The 26,329-nt window shown below is 37.9% G+C and overlaps 1 protein-coding gene across 1 annotated transcript in view; it reads right to left on the reverse strand.

Annotated features, from left to right (window-relative positions):
• ULK4 (unc-51 like kinase 4) overlaps positions 1-26,329 on the reverse strand; it is a 228,272-nt gene that overhangs the window by 88,585 nt on the left and 113,358 nt on the right. The window contains exon 33 of the mRNA XM_014958034.1: positions 9,265-9,370. Coding sequence (XP_014813520.1) covers positions 9,265-9,370 — 106 coding nt within the window. The remainder of the gene's footprint in view (positions 1-9,264; positions 9,371-26,329) is intronic.

The following is a 26,329-nucleotide window of genomic DNA, read 5'->3' on the forward strand; positions in this document are numbered from 1 at the left end:
CACAGAATAATTGGTTTTAGGTTCTTATTTGTATTGATTTCCCTAATTTATTCTCCCTGACAATCTCTCCATCCATAATCACTCTATGTTGCATATGAACTAAGCTTTACATTTGCTTAAGGTTCATAAGGTACTGCTGTGAAACAATACATTTTCTATCTTCAGTCACTGAAAAAAACATTCCTATATTGTATCCTGTAAAAGTTTTGCAGAAAACTCCTGCCTCTTAGGGAATAAACAGGGGCTACTAAGGAATGAGCAAATGGCTTCAGAACCAGTCTGAGTATCTGATTTCTTCACAGACTACATCTGTGCTTTTTGTTTGTTTTGTTAGGGTTTTTTTAAGGGCATATAAATTTAAGTATTTTATAGGTTTTTATAACTACTACCTTTCTCTTGCAAGTAGACTTCTGCATGACTAATCCACGGTCCTCTTCTTGATAGCCGTCTTAGTTTCTTCCATCTTGAAAGAAAATCCTGAAACTTTGAAGCCAGCTACTCCAACAACTCACTTGCATTCCAAAAATCAAAGTCCCATGTGATGTCACACCAACGCCTTCTCAGCGCTGTGCAGCAGTTCAGACCACTGCAGAGGTGGGTGCAGCCAGGAGGAAGATCTGAGTTGCCAAGCTAGTGAGATTACTGCTTGATTTCATCAACACTGACGATTTAGCAGGTGAGAGAGCTGGCTAGAAACCTAAAAGCTGATATTAAAAAAATTGTGCTATGAGCAGCACAATCAAATGTCTTTTGGAGACTGAAGCTGAAATACAGTTATCTGTGAGGAAGTGAAAGGTACAATATCCTCCAAAGATTTAGGTAAGTCAGAAACCTTTGGGGTCTATCTAGAGAGCTCAGAATTCATTGGCATTTATCTATAATTGTATTAAAGACCTGTGTATGTAAAAGACTGATACACCTATTATTTTTTTTTTAAGAAAAAGGTTAAAGTTGGATGTTGGTCTCATGAGTGCCACTTTTTGGCTATGCAATATTTAACAGATTTTAACAATGCGACATGTGAAGACATTTGAAATGTAATTAATCTCTTGACATTTGACTAAAAGTCAAAGCAGTGGACTGCAAGATGAAGTAAGGATACCTCACCCATGAAGGCTGATCTTTCTTTCATGAGGAAAGAAATGCAAATGAGTTATGATGATCTGACTACAAAGTTTATTGCAGATCTCTTCCTTTTTAATAATTGTCCTGCTTTAAGCACCTATCATGCTTTCATAGTATGATACTGGAATAACAACTCCTGGAGCTGACATTCTACAGTTCCACTAAAAGGTCCTTCCTTAGGACCTTCAGTTTTTACACAAACTGCTTGAAGTACCACGTACTACTAACAGTTGCATTTTTAAGGAAGAACTTGAAGACTAGTTTTATCATTCTAAGTGTTAAATCCCATAATTTCACATTTACTTCTGTTTCAGAGATTCAACAGCGTTAACACATAAGGAATAAGGTTTAAGATTTGCTGTACCATGTAATGGAAACTGTTCTTAAACATCCAGACAAACATCTCTGCCTATGCTACTACTGGTAGTTACTTCAGGATAGCAGCCAAGCACAGGATCACAGCAGTAAAGCCTGGAAAAGGCCATTCAACATAACATGACTGGATTGAACATTATATATACATATTGCCTACTTGTAAGACCATCATGAAAAAAAAATTAATTATAAACCATTTATGGACTATAAAGAGATTTCAAAACAAGCTAAAAATGTAAACTCATTAGTAAGTAATACTTGGCTGCAAACAATTTACTAGATCAGCTTTGAATTACAGTGGAAACCTTTCCTAACGACAGAATTACTTGGAAATACTTTTTATACATTCTGAAAGTAGTTGCTTATACAAATGTAATAAATTTTAGGAATTATCAGGAAGGAAAACTGCAGACAGACTATCAGAAGTTATCCGTTGCAGTCTATGAGATTTACTTTCTAACAACCTCCTTTATGCAGTTCTTCAGAAGGAGGATCCCAATGAAGCAGCTAAAAGCCTTCAAAACACATTTCTCTGCACTTTAATATACTATGTCCAAACTCTTCCTCTAAGCAAAACGCACATAATGTGACAATTACAATGAAGAATTTCCTTGCCTTTGAATATGACCCAGGGACAAACAGGACTCAAAGTCTGAAAGCACTACTAACTCCAGACAATTAAGATGATTTAACTTTTTCTATTTTTAATTTGTGCAAACTATCTGTAAAACAAACAAATCCAGAAACACAAGAAAAGAAATAAAGGTGACAAAAAAAACCAAAACAAAGTGAAGGCAAAATAAAGATTTTTGTTATCTGTGAGTTGTACTAGAGTACCTTCTTACTGCATTAAGTACTGTGAAAAACTTGGCTATTTATTAGTCATCACTTTCCACATAATTAAGCATTCTTGCACGCTGACACCACTCACTTATCAAGCAGCCAAACCTCACTTTGTGGTTCATCTTATGTCTAAATTTGTCATTATGTCAATGTTTGTCACACACATGTCTAATATGGGACTGCCATAATGACTATAGAAACAGACGATCATCTACCGGACTCCTACAACTCCTGCTTAAGAGCTGATAATTCCAGCATCTAGAATTTGGTGTTCATTTTATAGTAAACAAATGTTAACCCTTTCAATATGGCAAGTGCAAAGGAATACGTAGCTGGTGGTTTCATGACCAGCAGAACTAGCAACACCCCATTTCCTACAGATTGGCATCCTATATCCCTGCCTACCTCTACGGTAATAAGTCATTGTCCTTGTCACTGGTGACTCCCTTTCCCTGCTTTCAAAACCTTGGCCCTGCTTCATCCTATGGCAACCAACTCTAAGCGTGTGCTACAGTGGGAGTTGCTCCCATGTACTGACGGATCCTGTGGGATCATTACACAGGTGCCCTCCTCAGGCACTGACCGACATCCCTGTTGAACTCAGTCATTACAAACATAAAACAGAAGACTGCAGATATCCTAAAAAGCAAACAGGAAGGGAATATAGAAAAGACCAGGGGGATATACTAATTAATATACCTTTACAGACCTATTAGTAGACATCAGAATACTATATAAGAGTAGAAGTTTTACACGTTATAATTTAATTTAAAAAATGCTAATGGAAATAGAATTCAAGATGAGACAGTTTCACCTCGATCAGTAAGAATTATTATAATCCAGGATATAAACTCAGACCAGTTAGCTCCACCTTGGTCATGTAATAACTTTATGATAAAAGAAAGAAAACTGTTCAAGAATAATGCTCCTCTCACATTTACATTCTTTAGGTTCTACCTGCAGGTGAAATGACATCTTTGGGGTTTTTGCAACCTAATTTCCATAGGGATGGTCCAACATAAGTTGAAAACTTAATGTTTTTTAAAATTTTTTACTTTGGAAATTTTAGGTATTAAAATCCTTTTCTTTCTTTAAACTTGTAAGTATATACATATAAATTTTGTGCATGTCATGTATCACACTACTCCATTTGCTGTACATTAGCCAGGAACATTTAACTGATAAGGCCATACTATTGCCTTTCCTTAAGCTATGGCACTAACTTGGCTCTCTCTTCTTTCCTCAGATATTGATTATTATAGAATGAATTTGTCTTTTGTATATTTGGACCTCTGTGCTCTCTCAAGTTAACTTAAAATTGTCCAATGATTTCAAAAGACGGGTAAAGGGAGGAAAGAAAGAGACTGGAGTCAAGACAGAAGGAAAGACAGTAAGTCTCAGATTCTTAAAAGACCATGCTACAAGTGAACACTGTTGTCTTGGCTTTTTAGAATCTCACCTTAGCTATTCATAAGAGATCCTATATTTATCCCAGTCTCAGTAATTAACCTGAATCATATTATTCCCTTCTGATTATTAAGTGGAAATTGTCATTAATGTTAACAGAACAAATGTTTAATAGCTGATAACACAAGTACAGACCATTTTAAATTCCCTCTGTGACTTCAGTTGCATATGTTATTCCCCATTTCACCTTTAAAGATTACAAGTGGTTATCATTACATGTCTGATATATCATCACCCAGAAGGACACAGTTCAGGAGAGAGAGAAATTAATGCCAGGCAATCCACCCTGAACGGAAGTTGCTGAAATGCACAACCATAGCATTGTTATTAGTATGAAATCACAGAGGTAGTAATGAAGCAAGTGCCATAAGGGAAGATCTCCTTTAGAAAGGGGAAAGTTCAACATGTAAACTGCAACCCATTAAAAAAAAAATATCTTTATAATCTAATACAACTCCTTTGAGCAGGAGAGAGTTCTGATGGCTAACGAGCACAAAAGGAAACAGTGAGGAGGGTCTCAATGATCTGTCTGCCAAAATACTGCTTCTTGGCAGCTAAAGACAGACATGTACATATCAGAAAGAAATCCTCGTTGCAAATGTCTGGACTCTCAGAAACATAAAAACATTAACAGAACTGACCCCCTAAGCTCAGTTCCTTATAATATTTAGCAAGTATTTAGGGTATTTAATTTCTAAAGCTCCATATATACATGAATTAATTATCACACTGTAATGGGGAAATTAGGGAAATTGATGACGCATAATACTCTGTCTTCAGCCTTTTTTGTTTAAGACAGCATAATAGCTCATGGATGTTGAATACCTTCATTAACACCATGGACATAGAGCATTAATAGGACGGAATAACATGCACCTTCAGCAAATTTGCAGATGACATTGAAACAAGGCAAGCAGTTGATGTGATGAAGGCCTGAGGTAACTTTCAGAAAGAGCTCAAGAAGCTGAACAGCTCAAAAAACAGGCCACCAGAAACCTCTTAAAATTTAACAAAGGTAAATACAAGGTTCCACCCTTGGGAAGGAATAACTTCATGCAACAGTACAGGCAGAGACTGGAAATATACACACCATGTGGTTCACCCTCCTGAACACCTCCGTTGCTCTCCTCTGGAATTACTCCTGTCTGTCAATGTCTTTCTTATAGTTTGGAGCTCAAAAGTGGACACTGCATTCTAGATGAAATCTCACAAGTGCTGAATAGAGGAGAATAATCACTTTCCTCAACCTTCCAGTTATTTCTTACCACAGCTCTCTTTTGCCTTTATTGCTGCAAGGCCAAACTGCTGACTTCTGTTCAAGCTTTCTATTTGTTTTTGAGGATCCTTTTCTTCAAGAGAGAGCTTAGTTTCCATTTTACTACATCATGTTCTTCTCCATCACACAAAAATCATTCATGATGATGACAAGTTGAATATTAAAGATAGTAGTAGAGGAAGTTTAAGGTATTTTCCCGCAGTGAACACTATACAGTTACAGTTGGTAATGAAAAGGATAAAAAGCCCTCTAGTTTGTATGGAATAACTTTTCATAGAATCATAGAGCTGTTTAGGTTGGAAAAGACCTTTAAGATCATAAAATCCAACCGTTAACCTAACACTGCCAGAACCACCACTAAACCGTATCACTAAGCACCACATCTACCTGGCTTTTAAATACCTCCAGGGATGGTGACTGAACCAGCCTGTTTCAATGCTTGACAACACTTCTGGCAAAGAAATTTTTCCCAATATCCATTTTAAACCTCCCCGGGCACAACTTGAAACAGTTTCCTCTTGTCCTATTGCTTGTTACTTCGGAGAAAGAAACAACACCCCCCTTGCTACGACCTGCTTTGAGGTAGTTGTAGAGAGTGAAAAGGTCTCCCCTCAGCCTTCTTTTCTCCAGGCTGAACACCCCCAGCTCCCTCAGCCTCTCCTCACAAGACTTATGCTCTAGAACCTTCACCAGCTCCATTGCCCTTCTCTGGACACACTTCAGCACCTCAATGTCTTTTTTGTGATAAGGGCCCCAAAACTGGACACAGTACTCAAGGTGGGGCCTCACCAGTGCCCAGTACAGGAGGACAATCACCTCCCGAGTCCTACTCCCCACGCTCTTCCTGACACAGGCCAGGATGCTGGTGGCCTTCTTGGCCACCTGGGCACACTGCTGGCTCATCTTCAGGTGACCAACAGGTCACCTTCAGGTGACCAACACCCCCAGGTCCTTTTCTGCCAGGCAGCTCCAGCCACTCTGCCCCCAGCCTGTAGCACTGCAGGGGGTTGGTGTGACCCACAGGCAGGACCTGGCACTTGGCCTTGATGAACGTCATCCCACTGGCCTTGGCCCATCCATCCAGCCTGTACAGATCCCTCTGCAAAGTCTTACTACCCTCAAGCAGGTCAACACTCCCACCCAACTTGGTGTCATCTGCGAACTTACTGAGGGTGCACTCGATCCCCTCATCCAGATCATTATGATATTAAACAGAATTGGCCCCAATACTGAGCCCTGGGGAACACCACTTGTGACCATTCACCACAACTCTTTGGGCCCAGCCCTCCAGCCAGTTCTTAATCTAGCAAAAAGTATACCTCTCCAAACCATAAGCAGTCAGCTTCTCCGGGAGAATGCTGGGGGAAATGGTGTCAAAAGCTTTACTGAAGTCTAGGTAGACAACGTCAACAGTCTTTCCCTCATCCACTAAGCAGGTCACCTTGTCATAGAAGGAGGTCAGGTTAATCAAGCAGGACCTGCTTATCATAAACCCATGCTGATTGGGCCTGATGGCCTGGTTATCCTGTACGTGCCATGTGATGGCACTCAAGATGATCTGCTCCATAACCTTCCCCAGCACCGAGGTCATACTGACAGGCCTGTAGTTCCCTGGACCCTCTTCTCCCTTTTTCATATAAAGAAAATCCTACAGTCTACAATTTAAACATCAATATCTTCATAACATTCTTACAAACCAAATTGCAGAAGTTCTTTATTCTGCAATTAGACCCTTAATCAATAAAGCACCGGCCAAAATCCAGGTTTTCAGTACTCTGAAGATTAGACAATGGGGAAAAGGGATGAGAGAAGATGGGGACATTTTACTGGAGATAAATTATTTTTGGCTGCTGCACTGCTTTTTCTAGTCAGGATGCTGAAGTTCAGTGAGCCCAAGTTAGTGCTATCCAATCACTAATAGCCTGGAAATATAACCAGAGTCATTTGTGACATAGCACAAGAAAAAGATAAAAGACTTTAATAATGTTTCTATCCCACTTCCTTAATTTGGAAAGTAGCATGATTGAAGACCTGCATTTTATTTTTGGAGCAGATGAGAAGCGAAAGAGCACTGATGTACTACCAGCAGCATAAAAAGTACATGGGAGTTTGCTCTGTGAGACAATAAAGTGGAGATATTTGGGGAATGAATGCAGTGTTGCCATGTTGTTAAATAGTTTTGCATCTAATTTGCTATGCAGAAAGGCAGAGTGTATTACTTCGAGTAAGGCATGCCAATTACATGGTTACAGTACTTGTGGGACTTGAGCTAACTTCTTTGCATATCATTGTGCAGTTTTAGTAAGTTATCCTGCTGCAGCTCAGGCCAGTGCTAGCCTGACACAGAGCAGGTGTGCCCAAAGATAGTAAAAGCAGCACATATATCTAAACCCCAAGAAACCCCAAGCAATTCTAAGTGTGATATGCAGTTTACTGAGAAATAACCAAAGAATCAGAATCCTATGAACCGTCTCTCTCCATTTCAGTCATATTTTCCTCTTTCTTTTCTTGTGGCCCTATTCTCACACCTCTAACTTCAGATCTGTTTGAAGAGGAGAATATTATTAGCTATAACGTCAAGTTCCAGATCACCTCCTGAATGATGGCATTGTCCATTCAAACCCTTCAGAATAAAAAGGAACAGGAATTCAGCTTCTTACTTTCTGGGTGAGTGCTTTTACTGCTAAGGTAATTACGAAAACAAGGGCATGACCACTACTACTAATCTTGATGGAGTTTTAGGCTGGTATGTGTTCTGATTTACTTTTTTTTAATCACATATCTAAGGCAGATACAATTCTTCAAATTTGCTTGTCACCACCAGTGTTTATACTTCAACCATTAATTGCACTATGTCTCATGTGGTTTCTCCTCTGATGTGAATACTGGAAGAAAAGCAATAGCCTGATGAAGTTTCCCCCTCACACTCCACCCAATTTTTTTCTAGAGACCTTGAAAAGGCTTCCTCTCAACTCTTGGCTTCGCAAGAGGCTTAGCTCTCTTCTCAGTGCCTCTCTATGCAAATTTCTTCCTTTTCCTTCTGGAGCATGCCATATACTGCTATACCAGTAGTTCTATGTCTTTGATTTATTCTATACAAATAGTATAGAATAATAATAAATAATATGTAAATATTATAAAAATCATAAAAATATATAAATGATATTAAAATATATATATAAATGAATACCCGAGAGGTGTATATATATATATATGTATAAATATATATATATAAATGAATCACCTGAGAGGTGATCGTCCCCCTGTACTCGGCACTGGTGAGACCCCACCTCGAGTACTGTGTCCAGTTTTGGGCCCCCTACCACAAGAGGGACATTGAGGTGCTGGAGCGGGTCCAGAGAAGGGCAACGAAGGCGGGGAGGGGTCTGGAGCACAAGTCTTACGAGGAGAGGCTGAGGGAGCTGGGGTTGTTCAGTCTGGGGAAGAGGAGACTGAGGGGAGACCTTCTCGCTCTGTACAAGTACCTGAAAGGAGGCTGTAGAGAGGCAGGGGTGGGTCTCTTCTTCCAAGTTACAGATGATAGGACAAGGGGTAATGGCTTCAAGTTGCGCCAGGGGAAGTTCAGGTTGGATATTAGGATATTAGGAAACATTTCTTTACTGAAAGGGTTATCCAGCATTGGAATGGGCTGCCCAGGGAGGTGGCGGAGTCACCATCCCTGGAGGTATTTAAGAAACGTGTAGACATGGTTCTTCAGGGCATGCTCTAGTGCCCAAGATTACTGGTTTGTGGTGGGGTGCTGTGTGGGTGGGTGATGGTTTTTGGTTTGGTGGTTGTTGTTGTGTGTTTAGGTGGTGGGTGGTGGTTTGTGGTTTTTGTGGGGGTTTTTTTTTTTTTGGTGTTGGTTGGACTCGATGATCTCTGAGGTCCCTTCCAACCACTACAATTCTGTGATTCTGTGAATAAAATATAACTAAATAATAATAAAATAATAGTGTAGACCTGCATTCTTGGAGGAATAGCTTTCCAGAAGTTAAATTTATAATCAAAGCAGTAAGGGAGGTAGATGAAGTGATGAGGAGCACCAGTTACAATGCCGTTATCTAACAACCACTACAGAACATAACTACACACAAGTTTACAGTTTCACACAGTGCCAGATATTACAACAGACTGGGAAACATCCATAGTGAGGAGAATAGTCAAAGACAACATACCTTCTTCAAAGAGTAACATCATGTTCGTGCTTTTGTTAGCAACCATGTTATTCAATAAGGCGATTACAGTTTGCATTGTATTCCCAAGTATACTGTCTTGGTGTTCCTGTAAAAACAACAACAAAGAAACAAAATGAAAATAATCCAGTTTGCAAGGTTAGACATTTACTTTTGTAGTAATACAAAAGCAACTCTCTCAAGCCCTTAAAGTTCAACTTAAAATACTGGAAAACCAGCCAAATATCGTAGTAGAGACTATCAATTTCAAGGAGCCAACTCTAAACTTCTCTCAATGTTCTTTTGAAATGAAAGAGTTCTAAGTTAGGTTTAAAATGTTAGGACTTTTAGAAATGGCTTAGAGCTTTTATCAACCTAATCTCTCTAAATTCAGAACCAGGAACATTTCCCTGTGTATGGTATTTCTTTATTAATGGTATTGATTTTACTCTTTTCTGTTTCAGCTTGATAACTCACACTAAGTTGTAAAATCTATTGGTTTTGTTTGTACGCTTTCATAAGTGCAAAATTAATTTCATTTGCACATTAAAGAGTTATTTCTGTATTGAACTGCATCACTTATGATGACCTTCTTATGCTTGATGATTGCTTCAGTGATTTTTCACAGTTTTGTGAGATTATACAGGTAAGAAGAAGGTGTCAGTTTATAAACAAATTTCTTTTCCTCTGTTGTAGTTAACACACTTGCACACTCGACCTGAAAAGGCTGGGTAAGGCAAGTGAAATCAAAATATTTATTTATTCATGCTAGTAACAGTAATAATTCAGGTAAATTCCAAAAAGACAAAATAGGGGAAGCTTATCTGTGTCTAGACATAAACTGAAGCCTGAACACACTTCAAATCTCCCAACAAGGTTCAGGAAATATTTTGTCAAGATTTTCGGACTCAAAGTCAAATGAAAACATATATCCAAAGTGAAAAGAAGAACATTACGTAAAAACTGTCATACTTCACATATTGTAGATTTTTTACATGCATCTAAGTGACCTCCATGCTTTCCTCTCCCATCAGATCTCTCAATATATTGATATCACTCAACTACTTCACTGCCACAGAATATGCCATCTATTGATCCACCTTCTGTCTGACACCAGGCCTTTGAAAAAAGTTACGCTGAACAAGACAGAAGTTATTTCTCTGAAGTTGGGTTAAGTATTTCAGATGACAGAAATCACTTCAACCCTTGCATACAGTCAAAGGAACGCTCTCCTTGAAAGTTCTTTTAGGAGATGAGCACCAGGAGTCAAGAACAGTTTATCTTCTACATCTCTTTTCTCAGGTATTTATGAACACCTGTCTCAGACGCATGCTTGAAAACAACAGATAATCTTATTGACCATCTAAATACCACAGCTGGTGCAGAATTAGGCTGCTTAACTGTTAGCCAGCAGTAATCACAAAGAACATATTTTACTTCTAACAATATACTTTAAGTCAACCTATAAATGGCATTTAGAGTGATAACTATAGTTTATAAACCTCTTTCTGGGTTGGGCAGGATTAAGTCATCAGCACTGCATTTAGGATGAACCACATTAGTTGAACCCCTGCCTAGAAACATCACGTGACTGGGTGCATGAAATTCTCAAGTGAGACACTCTGATTTTTATTTCTTGACTAGTTTGATAAAATTCAGGATACTGTGAAATGCATCTTCAATGCCACTTTGGAAAGTCCTCCGTTACAGTGGTACAAAGGGTCAGGCTATGTGAAGAACAAGTATTTTCCTTTAAACATTTAACTACCGAAGGAAAGGTTTTGACAGGCAGAGAGCTCACATGGTTGCTTTGAGAACATTAGTTTCTGTGTCTGCACTCAAAAGCTAAAAATTAAATGTTATTATTTCCTGTAGATACCATGAAATATACATGATAAGGCCTAATACAATAAAGAAATATATAAACATACACAGCCTCCTATTCAACTTCAGGCTGTATGAATTTTCCATTCCTACTAGAGCACTTTAAACTGAATCATAACAAGAAAAGACAAGGAAGAGTGGCTCAGGGCCTTTGAAGTACTGTATTTTCCTACCAAGCCCTAAAAAAATATATATTCAAGAGCCCCAAAGTCCTATTTACTTTACATAGCACTTTTATGATTTCCATAAAGACTACAATAAATATCTGTTCCTCTGAATTTTTAAAATACAGCCTGATAAATTTAAAAGCAACATTGGAAAGTATAAACATTACATTTTTCAAAAGATAAGGTAACCAATACAGAAAAGAGATACCATAAAGCAATGGAACTAAAAATAAATTTGAAGTTATTTCCTACAGATAGCTGAAGGGTAAGAAAAACATTTTTTTCAAAAGATCAACAATGTGTTTATCTGGTAGTCTATCATCATCATATTTTATTAATTCTTCCAAAGAACATTTAGAAAACAATACATTAAATAGTAAGAATGCCTATTTGTGTTATGGAAGATAGCAATACTTACATTGACAACATAAATATAAAAGCAAAAAAATTCTTTAAGTGCCAAAATGAGAGCTGGTCCAAATATTTTCTTTCCAAGTACAATATCCTCTTACTGCCCCATATATTTAAAGTAAACATCTTCAAGCAAAATTCTCTTTTGAGATATGCAATTAAAGGAGAAGCTGATAGTTGCTTATGATAGTGATCTCTTGATGCACCAGGTTATTACCATTAAAATGAAGCCATCTTTGCTTTTAATGAAGAATTACACTATACAATCCTCTACTGAAGAGTAGCACTGATAAGTTTTACTTTTATCAAAGCATCCATAACAAAACTTACCTTGCCCTAAACATATAAGCTAGGATTCAAGATCCAGTGTAGATATCTTGGGGGAGAAAACAGTCTCTTAACGAATAATCTTACAAAGAGTATCCTCAGCTGTACCACTAGAGTTTTAACGTATGTATCATAGATGGTTTTTGAGAAGATACTAAGTTTCAAGATGCTACAGGTATGCTTTATTTATCTAAGTCATCACTGATTGCTGCTAGTCTTGGTTTTAGAGGTTTATATAAAAATATTTAACTTCTTCATAATCTATCAAGGAGCAAAGCTGATCTAATTTGTGTGCACAGCACCACTGACTGTGGACATTTAATGAACAGTGCACTTGACAGCTTTAATAAAACATAGCATTTGCCAACAGAGATAATTAGAATTGAAGCAGCAAAATTCTAGTGTTTGGCAACACAGATGAAACAACTTCATTAAAATGTACAGCTTCAGCGAATGAAAGGCAGGAAAGCACTGGACCCTGAAGAATCAGCCTTCTCAAAACTAATTGCTTCAGTGCTTAAAAAGGACAGCTATGAAATACCAAGGGCATAACAAGGAAATACTAGGATGAAAAAAAGGAACCACAGAAGATAAATCAGGCTTTTCAAATAGGACTGCACTGTATTTAGGCCATTAAACTTTTCATTCTAATTTTGAAGGGTCATACATTAACAAAAGAAATCAGTTGAAGTATTTTTTAAAAGCCGGTTAGGTAAGAGGGTGTGAATTAGCAAAGTGGGAGTATGAATCTTGGCAAGATACTATGGCTAGAGCTGCCATTTCTCTTCCTTTAAGTGGATAGGAACTTAGAACAGCACAAGCAAACTACAGCATTTTAATTACATTTTAGATAACAAAAGAGATAGCAGTTGTGATAAGAAGAAAATGCACTAAATGCTATGTTTACAGATACGCTGTAATTAAATCTGGAGCACTATATACCACAGTATATAATATCATTCAATATAATCAGTGATTAAACTTTCACTATAAAGAGGCTTTCCTTCTCAAGCTCACACCTATGAGTGCAATTTAGGTAAATAAGGGGACGTTACAAGACGGAGGCTTGATTTTTCATACACTAAATCTATTGGAAGTAAAAAATTATAGAAATGAACCACATCCAACTTATATTTACTAAATGATGGCATTTTCACATGATGATTCTTTGGCATGGTATTTTTGAGATAAAATAAACCATAAGCAGTGATGCTAAGAAGGACCTCTAACAAGAGCACAGTTTAATATTGCATTCAACCCAGCTTGTTTTGATATACTGCATTTCTTTTTATATATGAAAGAGAGGATCAGAAACTTTTCTGGGCGCTACCGTAGAGCCCTTCTGTATGAAACAGTATTACTAAATGCAGCCTGCAAGGGACATTCACAACAGCACTGTTCTTCAATCACAAGAGGAAGCCCACTGAGAAACAAATTTAATCCAGCTATGTACACAGTTCCTTAATCTGGTCTTTAACATTTTGTGGCTTTTGATACATAAGACCAGTTATGCATAAACTGAAAACTTATAAATAGGGATCTCTAACATTAAGGTAATACTCTTCTCATTGATGATTTAAGTCAGAAGTAAGCACAACCATCTCTCTTGCTACTCTCCTTTTAAAAAAAATTAATAAAAATTCAGGCTTTTTTCAAAAGCACAGTTCTAACAGAGCTAATATTTCCAAATATTTCCTCTGGGTATGGTCATACAATAAGGAGGAGCTACTAATCCAGCAACTAATTTCCAGAATTGTCCTTCTCAGTAGTATTGCAACTGTCACAGAAATTCCTGTTGGAATTTAAAAAAAAAAAGACAGAATCTGTATTCTTAGTCACCAAGTGCTTCAGCAAAGTCAACAGAGGACAGGGGAGGAGTAGTAATTTTGAAGGACTGACAAAGATACCAACCAACAGAAAGCAGTAGCTTTAGTCTTGTATTTTGTTCCCCTACCCACTACAGCAGGCGATGCAAAACTTCACAAGAGACTTTTTGAGAAGTACATCCATTTTTCAGAAGTAGATCAATTTACAAGTGCATCCTCTTACCATACCTCAGTTCAGATTTTCAGAGACCTAACAATCTTTCTTTTTATTCTGGAACTTGTTACATCTTTTTCATTTCCCCAAATTCCTTGTTCGCTTGGAGACAAGCATGCAATTTTATCCGTGTTAATGGTCAGAATCTCACGAGGCATATGGCGGAAAGGTGACATTTACAAGAAACAGAGCTTGAAAGAACATTGTCTCTGTAAAATGAAAAGCTGAAATTTTTTATTTTAGAAAATCAGCTTGTGTCAAAATCATACGAGTACTTATTTTGTAGAAGAAACATTACGATCTGAAAATATAAATAAGGCCAGTGTCCCTTATCTTCTCATTTTATTCCCAAATCCTGTGAGAATACAACTTCAAAGAATGGACATGTGAAGAAGAACAATACTTTTAACATCACCTATTAATAGCTTTGCTACTTTTCCTCCTTTAAGACGACTACTTCACATTTCAAACTCGTGGAAGTTGAATAAACCACGCTAATCCAAGAAGGAAAATTTAAGTAGCATGTTAAGGGTTACAAAACTGTCCTGTGTCAGCAAGCATGAGATTTATAAACTACATAAAGAGACAAACACTTAAATGCATTCCGAATTAGAGGTAGACAATCATCAAGGTTATTAAGAGGGAAACCGTATGAAGGTTTGCCACCAATAATACTTTACACATGATGAAAAGAGAAAGATGCCAAGATATCAATACACATTTAAAATTAATATATAATTTTTATAGTGTAAATAACCAAAGTCCTAAATCTTGAGTATGAATTGCTTTTTGTCCTCGCTTCTGCTTTGTATTTGACCAAAAAACCACAGCTATTGGCATGGAAGTTTGTTAGTCAATTTTCAGTGAATCAAACAATCATCATGGGGGAAAAAAAAAACCAACCAGCAAATCAGTGGCAGGAAGCTAATGGTCCAATTCAGTGAAATTCATGTACCATTTTCTGTCTAATTTTTGGACAGACAGGATAGGTGTTACTGCAGCATAACACAGAAAACAACAACCAGGATGCAATCTTATGTTCATTATTACAGACGAAGCACAAAGCAACTCAGCAGGAAAACTCTGAAGGCAATGCCATTTCTTCTTCCTACAGAATCACACCTAAATTTCTGGCATCAGTGAAACCTCTCAGGGGTTCTCCTTTGGCTCCTGGAAACCTCACAGAAAGAATTAATTCTCAAGGGAAATCTTCTTTTCTGTCAACAGAGGGAGCCTGGAAAAACTCCTCTCTCAAGGAACTTCAGGCTCCTTCACAGGGAGAACACTCTGAAACAATTTCCTATAAAACCCATAATTTTCCCCATTACCTAGAAAGAAGTATCCAAGCAATTAGCTCCCTGAGTATTAAAGCTATTCATCATGAATAACGGTCAGAAACTCCTTTAAAAGAAATATTTGCCCAAGACTGAAGAGACAGTGTGGAAAAGAAGCTATATGCATACCTTACTCTGGAGAATTCAACCTCCTCATGCCAAGGAAGATCCCAGCACCTGCAGGCATTCATGCTGGCATGTTCTGAAGCAAAGAAGCTCTAGAAGTGATTGATACCATTACAGCAGTAACTTCATATTTAGCATCATTGAGTCTATAGATGCCTTGGAGAGCCTCAAGTATCAGTGAGGTATATGCAAAGTCATTTAGGAGCTACCATCAAACATTACACCAAGAAACTTCCACACTGAAATATTAACTTCTCAGACTTACATTTTCAGCATTAATTAAAAGCTAGTTCTTAAACAACTTCAGAATGACAGATACCAATCAACTGACATCTTTTTTTTTTTCCAAATGGATCTTGCTTTGATGTAAAAGACACTTTGCCACTACAAGGAAAGAAGTTTATATGAGCTTGGGGAATTTGCTGGTGACATTTCTAATTTAGAGAACGTAGATTCATTAGACTTATCCAAAGGATCATATTAAAATTTTTTACTGGAAAAGGTTTGAAGGGCTCAGAATGGAATTTCTGCTTAAAATCATAAAGAGAGACATATACTGAATAGGGTATTAATTTAGGGCCCTCACCTAGGATACTGAAAACGTAGTTTCAAATCTCTGCTGGAATTGGGCTGTGCAGGGATTTGAACATTGGTGTCCTTAACTGTGAATTCCCAAATCAATCATCAGCTGTTAAGGAATGGGTCTCTGTCCCTTCTCCCTTCTCTATAGATAACTAGTTGCTAAATTAGTAGTTAAAAGCAGAAATTGAGACTGACTCAGTGATTATACTACCTACAGAGGTGTGTAAGATTCAGATTGAAATACCTTTCCTGACATTTTCCCAAAGAACTCAAAAAAACCCAAAACACCCTCAACTGAGGAAACACTAGACTTATCTGAAGAAGTAGAAAAGGATGGGAAAAATACCCATTGTCTCTCATATTCACAAACTGAATGTCTTATTCTTCATACTCACAGACTTAAACTCAGTGGTGCTGGAGAAAACAGTGTTGGCTGACAAAGAAACACCTGTCTGAACAAAGAAAGAATGCTTGTTCCCTAACATAATTCAGTTGGGCTGAGGGAAGATAAGCTCATTGCATTGGGTTTGCATGGCAAGGTTTTGGTAGTGGGGGGACTACAGGAGTGGCTTCTGTGAAAAGATGTTAGAAGCTTCTCCTATGTTCAACAGAGTCAACGCCAGCTGGCTCCAAGAGAGACTGGCTGAAGCCAGGCCCATCAGCGATGGAGGTAGCACCTTTGGGATGACATATTTAATAAGGGAAAAAAAACCTGCGCAATTAGAGCTGGAGAGAGGAGTGAGAATAGGTGAGAGAAACAGCCCTGTAGAAACCAAGGTCAGTGAAGGAGGAGGTGGTTCTCCAGGTGCTGGAGCAGAGATATCCTGCAGCCCATGGTGAAGACACAGAGGGTAATGGTGGAGCAGAGATCTACCTGCAGCCTGTGGAGGACCCCACACCCAAGCAGGTGGATGCACCTGAAGGAGGCTGTGACCCCATGGGAAGCTCCTGGCAGGACCTGTAGCCCCATGGGGGACCCACACTGGAGCAGGGGAAGAGTGGGGGGAGTACTCCCCCTGAGGAGGAAGAGGCAGCAGAGACATGTGATGAACTGACAACAACCTCCGTTCCCTGTCCCTCTACACTGCTCGGTGGGAGAAAGTATAGAAAATCAGAAGCGAAGCCCAGAAAGAAGGGAGGGGTGGAGGGAAGGTGTTTTATCACACTGGAGCAGGGACATGTGATGAACTGACAACAACCTCCGTTCCCTGTCCCTCTACACTGCTCGGTGGGAGAAAGTATAGAAAATCAGAAGCGAAGCCCAGAAAGAAGGGAGGGGTGGAGGGAAGGTGTTTTAAGATTAAGGTACCAATTACCATGATGGTAATTGGTGAATGATCTCTCCCTGTCCTTATCTCGACACACAAGCCTTTGTTGTATTTTCTCTCCCCCTGTCCAGCTGAGGAGGGGAGTGATAGAGCAGCTTTGGTGGGGACTTGGTGTTCAGCCAACGTCAACCCACAACAGTCACGCTGTCAAAAATGGCAGGAAAAATGAATTTACATATTTAATTTTTGGTTTTTGCTCTTTACTTAATACCTCCTACCCCCAAAACACTACTTAGTTCAAAATACATTATTTTATCACACATTCACCTTTATTCAATCAATAAATGCAACAGAGAACATTGGTAAATATTTTATTTAAATTACATTACACTTGAAAACAATGAAGCACTGTTAGATCAAAAGGAAGCATCTGCTGAATCTTCTGTTACTAGATGGTTTAGTCTCATTTCACTTGGTGTCTTCTAAATAATGTTATTATTTCTAATTTTCTATTATTGGGTTTTTTAGGGATTATCTAAAGTAGTTAATTACTAGTTTGAAAAACATTAGGAAATTCTCACTTTTTTAATATATTTTGTTTAAAGCAGCCTGTTAATCTCAATCTTGGATACCTGTTTATAGAGGTTTTGCATTTTCGCAGGGACATGCATTTAGAAAACAAACATACTCAACAAACACACCGTATCATCAGTCAACACTTAGCTCAAAGTACACATACTATTGCGTACGGATGCCCTAGTAAATTCATCTCCCAGCCTTTCCTCTCTCAAGTTATTCCTACAGCAGCAAGCTACATCTGCTGTTAGTTTATACCAAGGCACCAAGCTGCATGGAAGGAAACAGGGGAGCACAAACAATATTCCTCAACGACCAGAGCGGCAGAAGGGCTGAAGAGCGATAGAGCCAGCGTTATTGTCCCATGAGACAGAGCGCGTCCCTCTCATGTTCCCATCCTGGGCTTAGACAGACAAGCAATTATGCTCTAAGCAAACTATATTCCTAGTATGAAACTAGGCAAACAAGGCAAGAGAAATTATCAACTAATTGCTGCAAGGGAAAACTCTATCTAGCAAAACACTGTGTTTATTGAGTATAAATAAAAAATTATTAAATAACTCTACTCATTAACTCTCCACACTAAAGTTGTTCGCTTAAAAGTGAAATTTGTATATACTCTGAAGAAATATTATAGGGAGATTTTATTTGGCATGATTTTTCTTTGCTTAATATTCCTGGTCAAGACAAGACAATCCATGATTGGCCCAACACTTAAATTATAGCAGCTCCATTTCAAATCCCCAGCCTCCTTCCTTCCTTCTGACATTGCAGAAGGTTACAAAATTGGGCCTCTCCTCCCACTCCTTTAGCACTATTGTTTCCAGACAACTGAACAATGAAGAAAAGTATAATAGATGGTAGACTCAAATATGTGTTTGGGTTTTATTAAGGATCATAAACATTAGCAAACCTTTACCATAATCTAATTAAATAATTACAAATCCAGAAAATGAAAAATATTTTAGGTATATTACAATATCTCTGTGAAATATAGGAATAGGTTTTATGCGTAAAGTTTCTTCTTCTATAAATTAGTGGTCTATAATCTCTATTCTAAACTCTACCTCAAGTTAATGTTCCCTGATAAACAGTATATATATTACACAAACACACTTTCATACCCCATGTATCACAGTGTTATCTTGGCACCCATTCAAGAACCCAAGGATAAATGTGGGTTCTTTTTCTTACGCCCAGCTGTGTATATGGAGTCCAAGAATAAAAACAGCTGGGGTGAAAGTGAAAATCAATGGTCTGAACAGAACTGAACGATGATAATGAAGCAAAGATTCAAAATTTAAAGACAAGATTACAATTCATACTAGTCCTAACTGTGTGTGTGCCACAATGATGAAAACTCTTTTAAGTGGATTTGATAGAAAATATTTAAGCTAAATAAGGCTTGAAGTATTTGCTACATCTCTTACTGTCAGTTTACAAAAATAAGTATTTTGGAAATCCAGGCCTAAAAAAAAAAATGTAGTGTTCATAGCCACCAAAAATCTCACTGCTCTCAGAGAAACATGTCTAGTACCAAGAGCCACATTTGGGAATATTTGGAAGAAGCAGTTTGGATGCATAGCCAGATGACTGTATTTTAGGTCTATAAAATACTGACAGCATGAATGCAACATCAGTCACAGGAATTATCTCCTCCAGCCACTGGAATTCACTGATATTGGAAGACAACTGTTTCCCTAGCCAACAGTGCTCTGCAGTCATGCAAGACTACAAAGCAGAAACAGAACTGATGAGAAAGAAGTAAAACAGAGAAAGGAATGACAGCTAACAAGAATGGAAAGAAGAAGAAGAAGAAGAAGAATTCAAAACATACTTGCAATATAAGGTCGATAATAAAATAAATTTGTATGTGCTAATAGATTACTATTCTTGTGAATTTAAGATTGTAAGTAAACTAAAAGGGTTTGAGTGATCTGATCCAGTGAAAGATGTCCCTGTCCAGTGTAAGGGGCTTGGAACGAGACGATCTTTAAGATCTTTAAGATCCCTTCCAACCCAAACCATTTTAGGATTTAGTCGCTGGAGTGACTATTTGCACATCGCAGCTGCTATTCAATAAGAGGCACACACATAAAGCACAAAGAGTTCTCATCACCCAGAATATTAAACAAGGAAGAAAAAAGAGAAAACAGAAATTACTTCACTAACTGTATAAAAAAAGTATAGCACAATGAACCTTGGAATTGCCTGACTCTTGCTCCCGTGGTTGCAACCTCAATAGTGCCAGGCAGTAGAGAGTTTGAAAAATTCATGGTACAGATACCCTCAGCACGGCAGGGTCAGCTGGCACCCCACGGGTACTCCCTCAGGCACTCTGTGTGTGCTCGCCTGGCACAAACCCAGCACCACTTCTGAAAAATCTCACTCTCAAGGCACAACTTCAGATTTAAAAGCTGGTCTTAACTCAGATCTGCAAGAATACAAGGACAGGACAGCAAGTCTGCTTCTCATAAGCATTTGCAAAGCGGTATCAGATGCCATGACTTAGAAGAAAGTATACCTCTTGCTGCTACATATGATTTCACTCATAATTTATTCCATTTTCATAGGAGATTAACAGATGGACCAAAGACAGAACCAATGACTAACATCAGCAAAACAGGAAGATCTTTTAAACAAGTCCTATTTCCTTCTCAAAGACAGAGGAAGTTACGCTGCATTTTATTATTACTACTGTTAACAATGTTGACCGCTACTTTTTAATTTGCACATCTTTCCAGGGTAATCTCCAAATGATTTATTATCATTTTCTGCCGTTTATCCCAAGCACAGGTTCAATTCAAACCTTCCTGCTTTCCAGGACTGTTAAGGAAGTTACCTTCTGGAAACACAGAAGATACACTCTGAAGGTACTGGAAATATAGCACCTTCAACCACTAAAAGAGTGATGGTTTCTCCCTCTCCCCCCATGTAGCTCATTTCAGTAGTAAACAGATACTAAATGATTATATGAGAATTTGTCTATTGCTTTAAAAGGGGGACAGGCAACATTAAGTATACACACGTGTAAATATAAATATACAGATGCATTTTCTCATAAATTGTTTTAACTATGACATACAAAATTCAAATGAAACTATTCTAACACCACTGAAAAATTAATGGCTTGAGACTCTACGTTGTTTCAAAACGGAGCTAGATTTTCCATTCCCTCAAATGTTCAAGACTTCAAAAAAAAACTTCTCAGTTTGCAATAACACACTCCCTATGTTCTCACACTACATGCATTCCACAGTGGTTCACTTTCTCGTATGAAGTGTTGAGGAATGAAGTTCTTCTATTTCTCCTAATTTTAAGTGAAAGTCCCAATCATCAAAAGCATCTGCTGTGACAAAAATTTAATTTATACAAACCGAAGCAACTTCAGTAGGAGATGGTGAGATGCTAGTAAAATATCTTGCCTAGTAGTCAAAACACTTATTTTGAGCTTCAGAAACCCAGCACCAGCCGTTTCCCCTGGGTGATTCTGAACTTGAGATCTGCACTTGGCCCCTTCCCCTAAAGCATTCCTGATTAATAGGCTACTGGCTACCCCGAGGTCTGCCTTCCTCCTCTGCCTCCCGTGCCACCTTGTGCAGACATTTCACCCTGAACATGAGAAGACTTTCTCAGTGAAACCTACAATCAAACTGGAATAATATCATGAAACACTGACATAACCCAAATAAGTCCTCCCTCAAAAACCCACACTCGAGTCCTGAAAACCATAGAGACATGACCAGTTTCTACCAGCAAGATACTGCTGCTCTGCCCAAGCTGTCTATCAACAAAGAGTAGTTTTATTCTCATATGAACTCATACTCTGAAAAGGAACTGTACACTTTTAGATCAAAGTAGCATTCTGAGGCTGGGAGAGGCATAAAATATCACTGAGAACTACATTTATTATCACTAGAGGCCAGAAAGAAATTGTAGCCAATATACAATGTCACACAACATGTCACTGTACTGTAAAAGGAAAGAATAAAGAAAAAACACCACCAAAAAACCCCAAATAATTGGGCGACTGGATTTAGACAGCACAGAAACATGTTTTACATGAACCGATTAAAATATTAACTTTGTTAGAACACAGGATCCTAGTAATAACTAAAAGGGTTAATTTTTTAATTACTCATAATAAGCCATTTTACAGTTATTAAGGCAGCAATATTAGTATTTTACTTCATCTCATTCAACCTATCCTGCCTGAATAGTTATTCATAGTGGAAAATCTGTACAATAGATGTTAGAGGGAATAAAAGGATGAAAGAGGAAAACAGCTAAAATATATCTGAAAAGCTGGTAACAGAAATTTTACAAAAGCCAGGGAGAGGAGTAGGGTATCATTAGCCATTTTCATATCCTAATGGAACATGCAAGTTTCAGTCTCTTACTAAGAGCGGGTCCATGGCAAAGAGCCCAAATGAGGTCTGAGAAAGGATAATGTACCTTTAATGATTGAAATAGCAAGAAAATTAAATCTAATCATGTTTCATTAAGCATACTCTAGCTCCCATTTTTACTAAATTATTTTATTATGATTTCCCAACTGTCTGTTGAAATAACCTTTTACAGCAATTTAATTCACCATCATAAACAAGTCTCATTTCTCACAATGAAGTCCCCTGGGATTAGTGAGAGGAGATGGATAATCTAAACCTTGCCAATCCTGCAGCCACTAAGGTAACCACTCAGGGAGACAAAGATTTTTGTTTTCCTATTTGTGGCTGAGATCATTAAGATATAATTAGAAACGTATTCATGAGTAATAGAGCGTCTGTTATGGAGATACCATTCGCCCAACAAGCATCTTCTATACCGGTCTTTAATAAGGAGGGCAGCAGGCATAATCCCCACTTCACTCTCTGGAGAGTTCTGCATTAAATGGACTGCATTAGACATCCCTCTCGCTCCCCCTTTTTTAATGGAATCTTATTCAGGCATCCAGTGTTTTCTCAGACTCCATTGTTACCATCAAAACTGCTAGTCTGTTTGCTTTCAGCAATATGCTCCTGCAGTGCCATCCAGATGTGAGCCCTAAAGATAGCTACGTGCAGGGAATTTAGATCCTGCTCCAGGACTTATCACAGGGCAAGCAAATGGGGAACTTCACAATATACAGTAACAAATTAATTGGACTGTTTACAGAATAATCCTTGGCTCTCTGCAGTAGTAAAAGGAGCTATCGACCCCTGCACGCATACTTTCTGCTTGGTACATGCCTTGCTCATTGGAGTAAAGTACCTCAAAGAAACCTGATTTGCCCTTGTACACAATCTAATCTATTGCCAAACTTCATATTGAATCACACGACATAGCAATGGAAAATTAAAAGTAATGGCACCCACCAAAGAGTGCTAATGTATCTGCCATAGGGGACAATTTCTGGCTACTACTTAAACTGCAGACTGAAAACTGCCAGCGACTGTACGTAGTATCACCATGTTTGAAGAGGTTATTACTGTATGTGGTTGGCAGAAGTTTGAAAGGGATCAAGCATTACTTGAAGGAAAAAGAAAGAAAACAGTTCTATGGCACAATCTTGCTTCCTGCACCCATGAACGTGTAATTCAAACAGGGGACTTGAAAGACAAACCTAAGAGAAAGAGACTACCAAAATCTCAGCTGACTCTTTGAGATGATGCCACTGTTATAATTGTAGAGTTACAGTGGGTTAACTAAGATTGGATCATGGTAGGCTTAATCTTTTTGCATATATTGGACTATAAATCTATTTTAGCAAAGCAATGATTTTTAAGCTTGCTTATAAGAACATTTTATAAAACAAAATTTATTTAGAAAGAAGCATATAAGACAATGAATAAATTACTACAGTTAAAAACAGAAAATCAAAAGCAGAATATTAAGATTTAAATTGTTTTGCTTTGTGGAAGTCTGACATTCTAAAACTTAATTATCATCCCGCAATATGAACTCTTCAGGAAAACATTAACATAAAGAATGTCTTATACATAATGAAGCCCAACCAGACAAATTTCTAGAGAAATGATCAGAGTTCAGAAGCATAATGTGGAACCTCTGCCAGCCAGAAACTGTTCGCGGACATTCAATATCCTTTTACAAGCTCTATTGTGAAGCACACAATAGCTTATTACCTTAGTCATCAGAATGCAGCTGGTCAATAAACGGACAGTCAGCAACAGCCACATTCCCACACCAATATTTATTTAGATGAGATCAGGAGATATTCCTCAGTCATTTGAATGAACAGAATCACAGTAAAATTCTGGTCACAGATCAATAACTCCTGTTGTGAAAAGCACGTGTCTCAGCTTTACTTCAGGATGCATTTTTTTCCTTAAAAGCTTTTTCTATCTTGATATTTGCATTTGCAGGAAGAGTAAATTGGAAGACTGGTCTTAATCAGCCTGAGAAGCACAAACTTTGGGAGGAATAAGATTTTGATTTAATATTGCTTCTACAGCAAAAAGAAGTACTTAAATGTAGAAATTAATCACTTTGGGTGAACATCTTCATCGATGGTGGTTTGTTTCTATATACCAGGCCACAAGGGCATGAAAGTTTCTAACATAAATAATGTCACATACGTTTATTTATATATGTGTATATATACACATGAATACCACAAAATTACAAACTGATTATAGAAGAATGAAATAAACTTGTGTCCAAGGTGTGGGCACTGCAAGACTGTGAGAAAGAGAAAAAAAAGCCTAAAGAAAGGGAAGTGATATTTACCGGTTACTGATAAAAGTGGGGGAGGATGAAAGATAAAGAATTTAATTTGTTTAATTTTATTCACACCAGAACCAGCTACCAATCCAGAAGATTAACTACTTTTGCTGTATTATTTAAATTCAAACAAAGGCAAAAGGCAGCAAATGCTAAGTAACATTTGGAAGAAAGGGGTGTGACAGAAGTAATGTGTTTTCTGAAGATGATGATACCAGTTAAATCTCTAATTAAAAGGGAGTCCAATTATCCCTTTACCCATCCCTAACCATCTCCCAAATATTTTTTCTCTAATAAGTGTGAAAATTGTCCAATTATAATGACTGAGTGAAAAGAGCTTTAATGTAATACAAATCCTGTGGAAATGTTCAATGTTCCAAGATTGAGAGCTCTGAAACTCATTCACAGACGGGGACTCTGTGTAATTGGAGGGAGAAAGATTGTATCTGAAGTTGCATCTGAAATTTAATGTACATAAAGTAACGCACATGGTGGGGAAAAAGTCCTAAATTCATGTAAGAGCTAATTAATCTCAGGTTAGGAAAGACCCGTTTCCAATGAATGACAGCTTAATGACAGCAGTCAAAAAACCAAAGCGAAATGTAAAATTATATATGAAAATGGAAAATATTCTGAGGAAGCAGCAAGAATGATCAAAAGTGTGGAACAGCTCCCATTTAAAAATACCTAAGTAATGATGGCTTTGTAGACCTGAAAACTGTTTTAGCAAACTGAGGGGGAATATTGAGATTATAAAATCAACAGTGTCTTAAGTGGGTGAAGATCCATTGTTTGCTGATTTCTTGAATACAGAAACAAGAATTAATCAATTAATCTGATAGGACCCATGTCCAAAACAGACAAAAGGAGCTGTTTCTTCACCCTATGCAAAGCCAGGCCGTGCAGCACCTCGCCACAGTGTGGGAGCTTGGGTGGTTTATACGCCATGGAAAAGATGCCCAATGTGAATAATAAACACACAGTTACTACAGCCAGCTCAGAAAGGGCTTGAGTTGAAAGTGATTGGATGTAGAGAAAATATGTGGTAGATGTCAGATAGGCTTACTCTTTCTGATATTATTTTTTTTCTAGACATCCAACCTGGTCTGGCCTTTTTTGTGTTTTCTAGTTGCCTGTACAAAGAACAACATGATCACCATCACTTTTTCAAAAAAAAAAAAAAAAAAAAAAAAAAAAAAAAAACAAAACACACAAATGAATAGATTCAACAGATTTCTTCCCTATTTCTGTTAGCGTTCTCCCTCCTGGCATGAGCTACATAATGGACTAAAATCGATTTTTTTTCTCCTCCTTAAAATACTGGCAGCACATCACAGAGCTTGAGGAAAAGCAGAAGAAGGGGTGAGAGAAAGGAAAAGAGCGATGGAGAGGGCAAACTGCATCTGTCACAATTCCAGCAACACAGGAATCCTTGGTAGGGCCTGAGCAACGATTGTAAGAGAAATACGAGTATTTTCTTCTCTTGTACAAAGCTTTTACAATGCAGCACCCTCTCCATTTGAGCTGTCCTCGCTTCATAATTCAAACCATGAAGTTTCTAGAAAGTTTCTAGAAAGTGCAAAACTAGGGGAAGTAGAAAAAGAGACGGAGAGAAGGCAGAGAGGATGAGGGG

This window comes from Calidris pugnax, unplaced genomic scaffold (genome assembly GCF_001431845.1).
Source record: "Calidris pugnax isolate Ruff unplaced genomic scaffold, ASM143184v1 scaffold364, whole genome shotgun sequence".
NCBI classification, from domain to species: domain Eukaryota; kingdom Metazoa; phylum Chordata; class Aves; order Charadriiformes; family Scolopacidae; genus Calidris; species Calidris pugnax.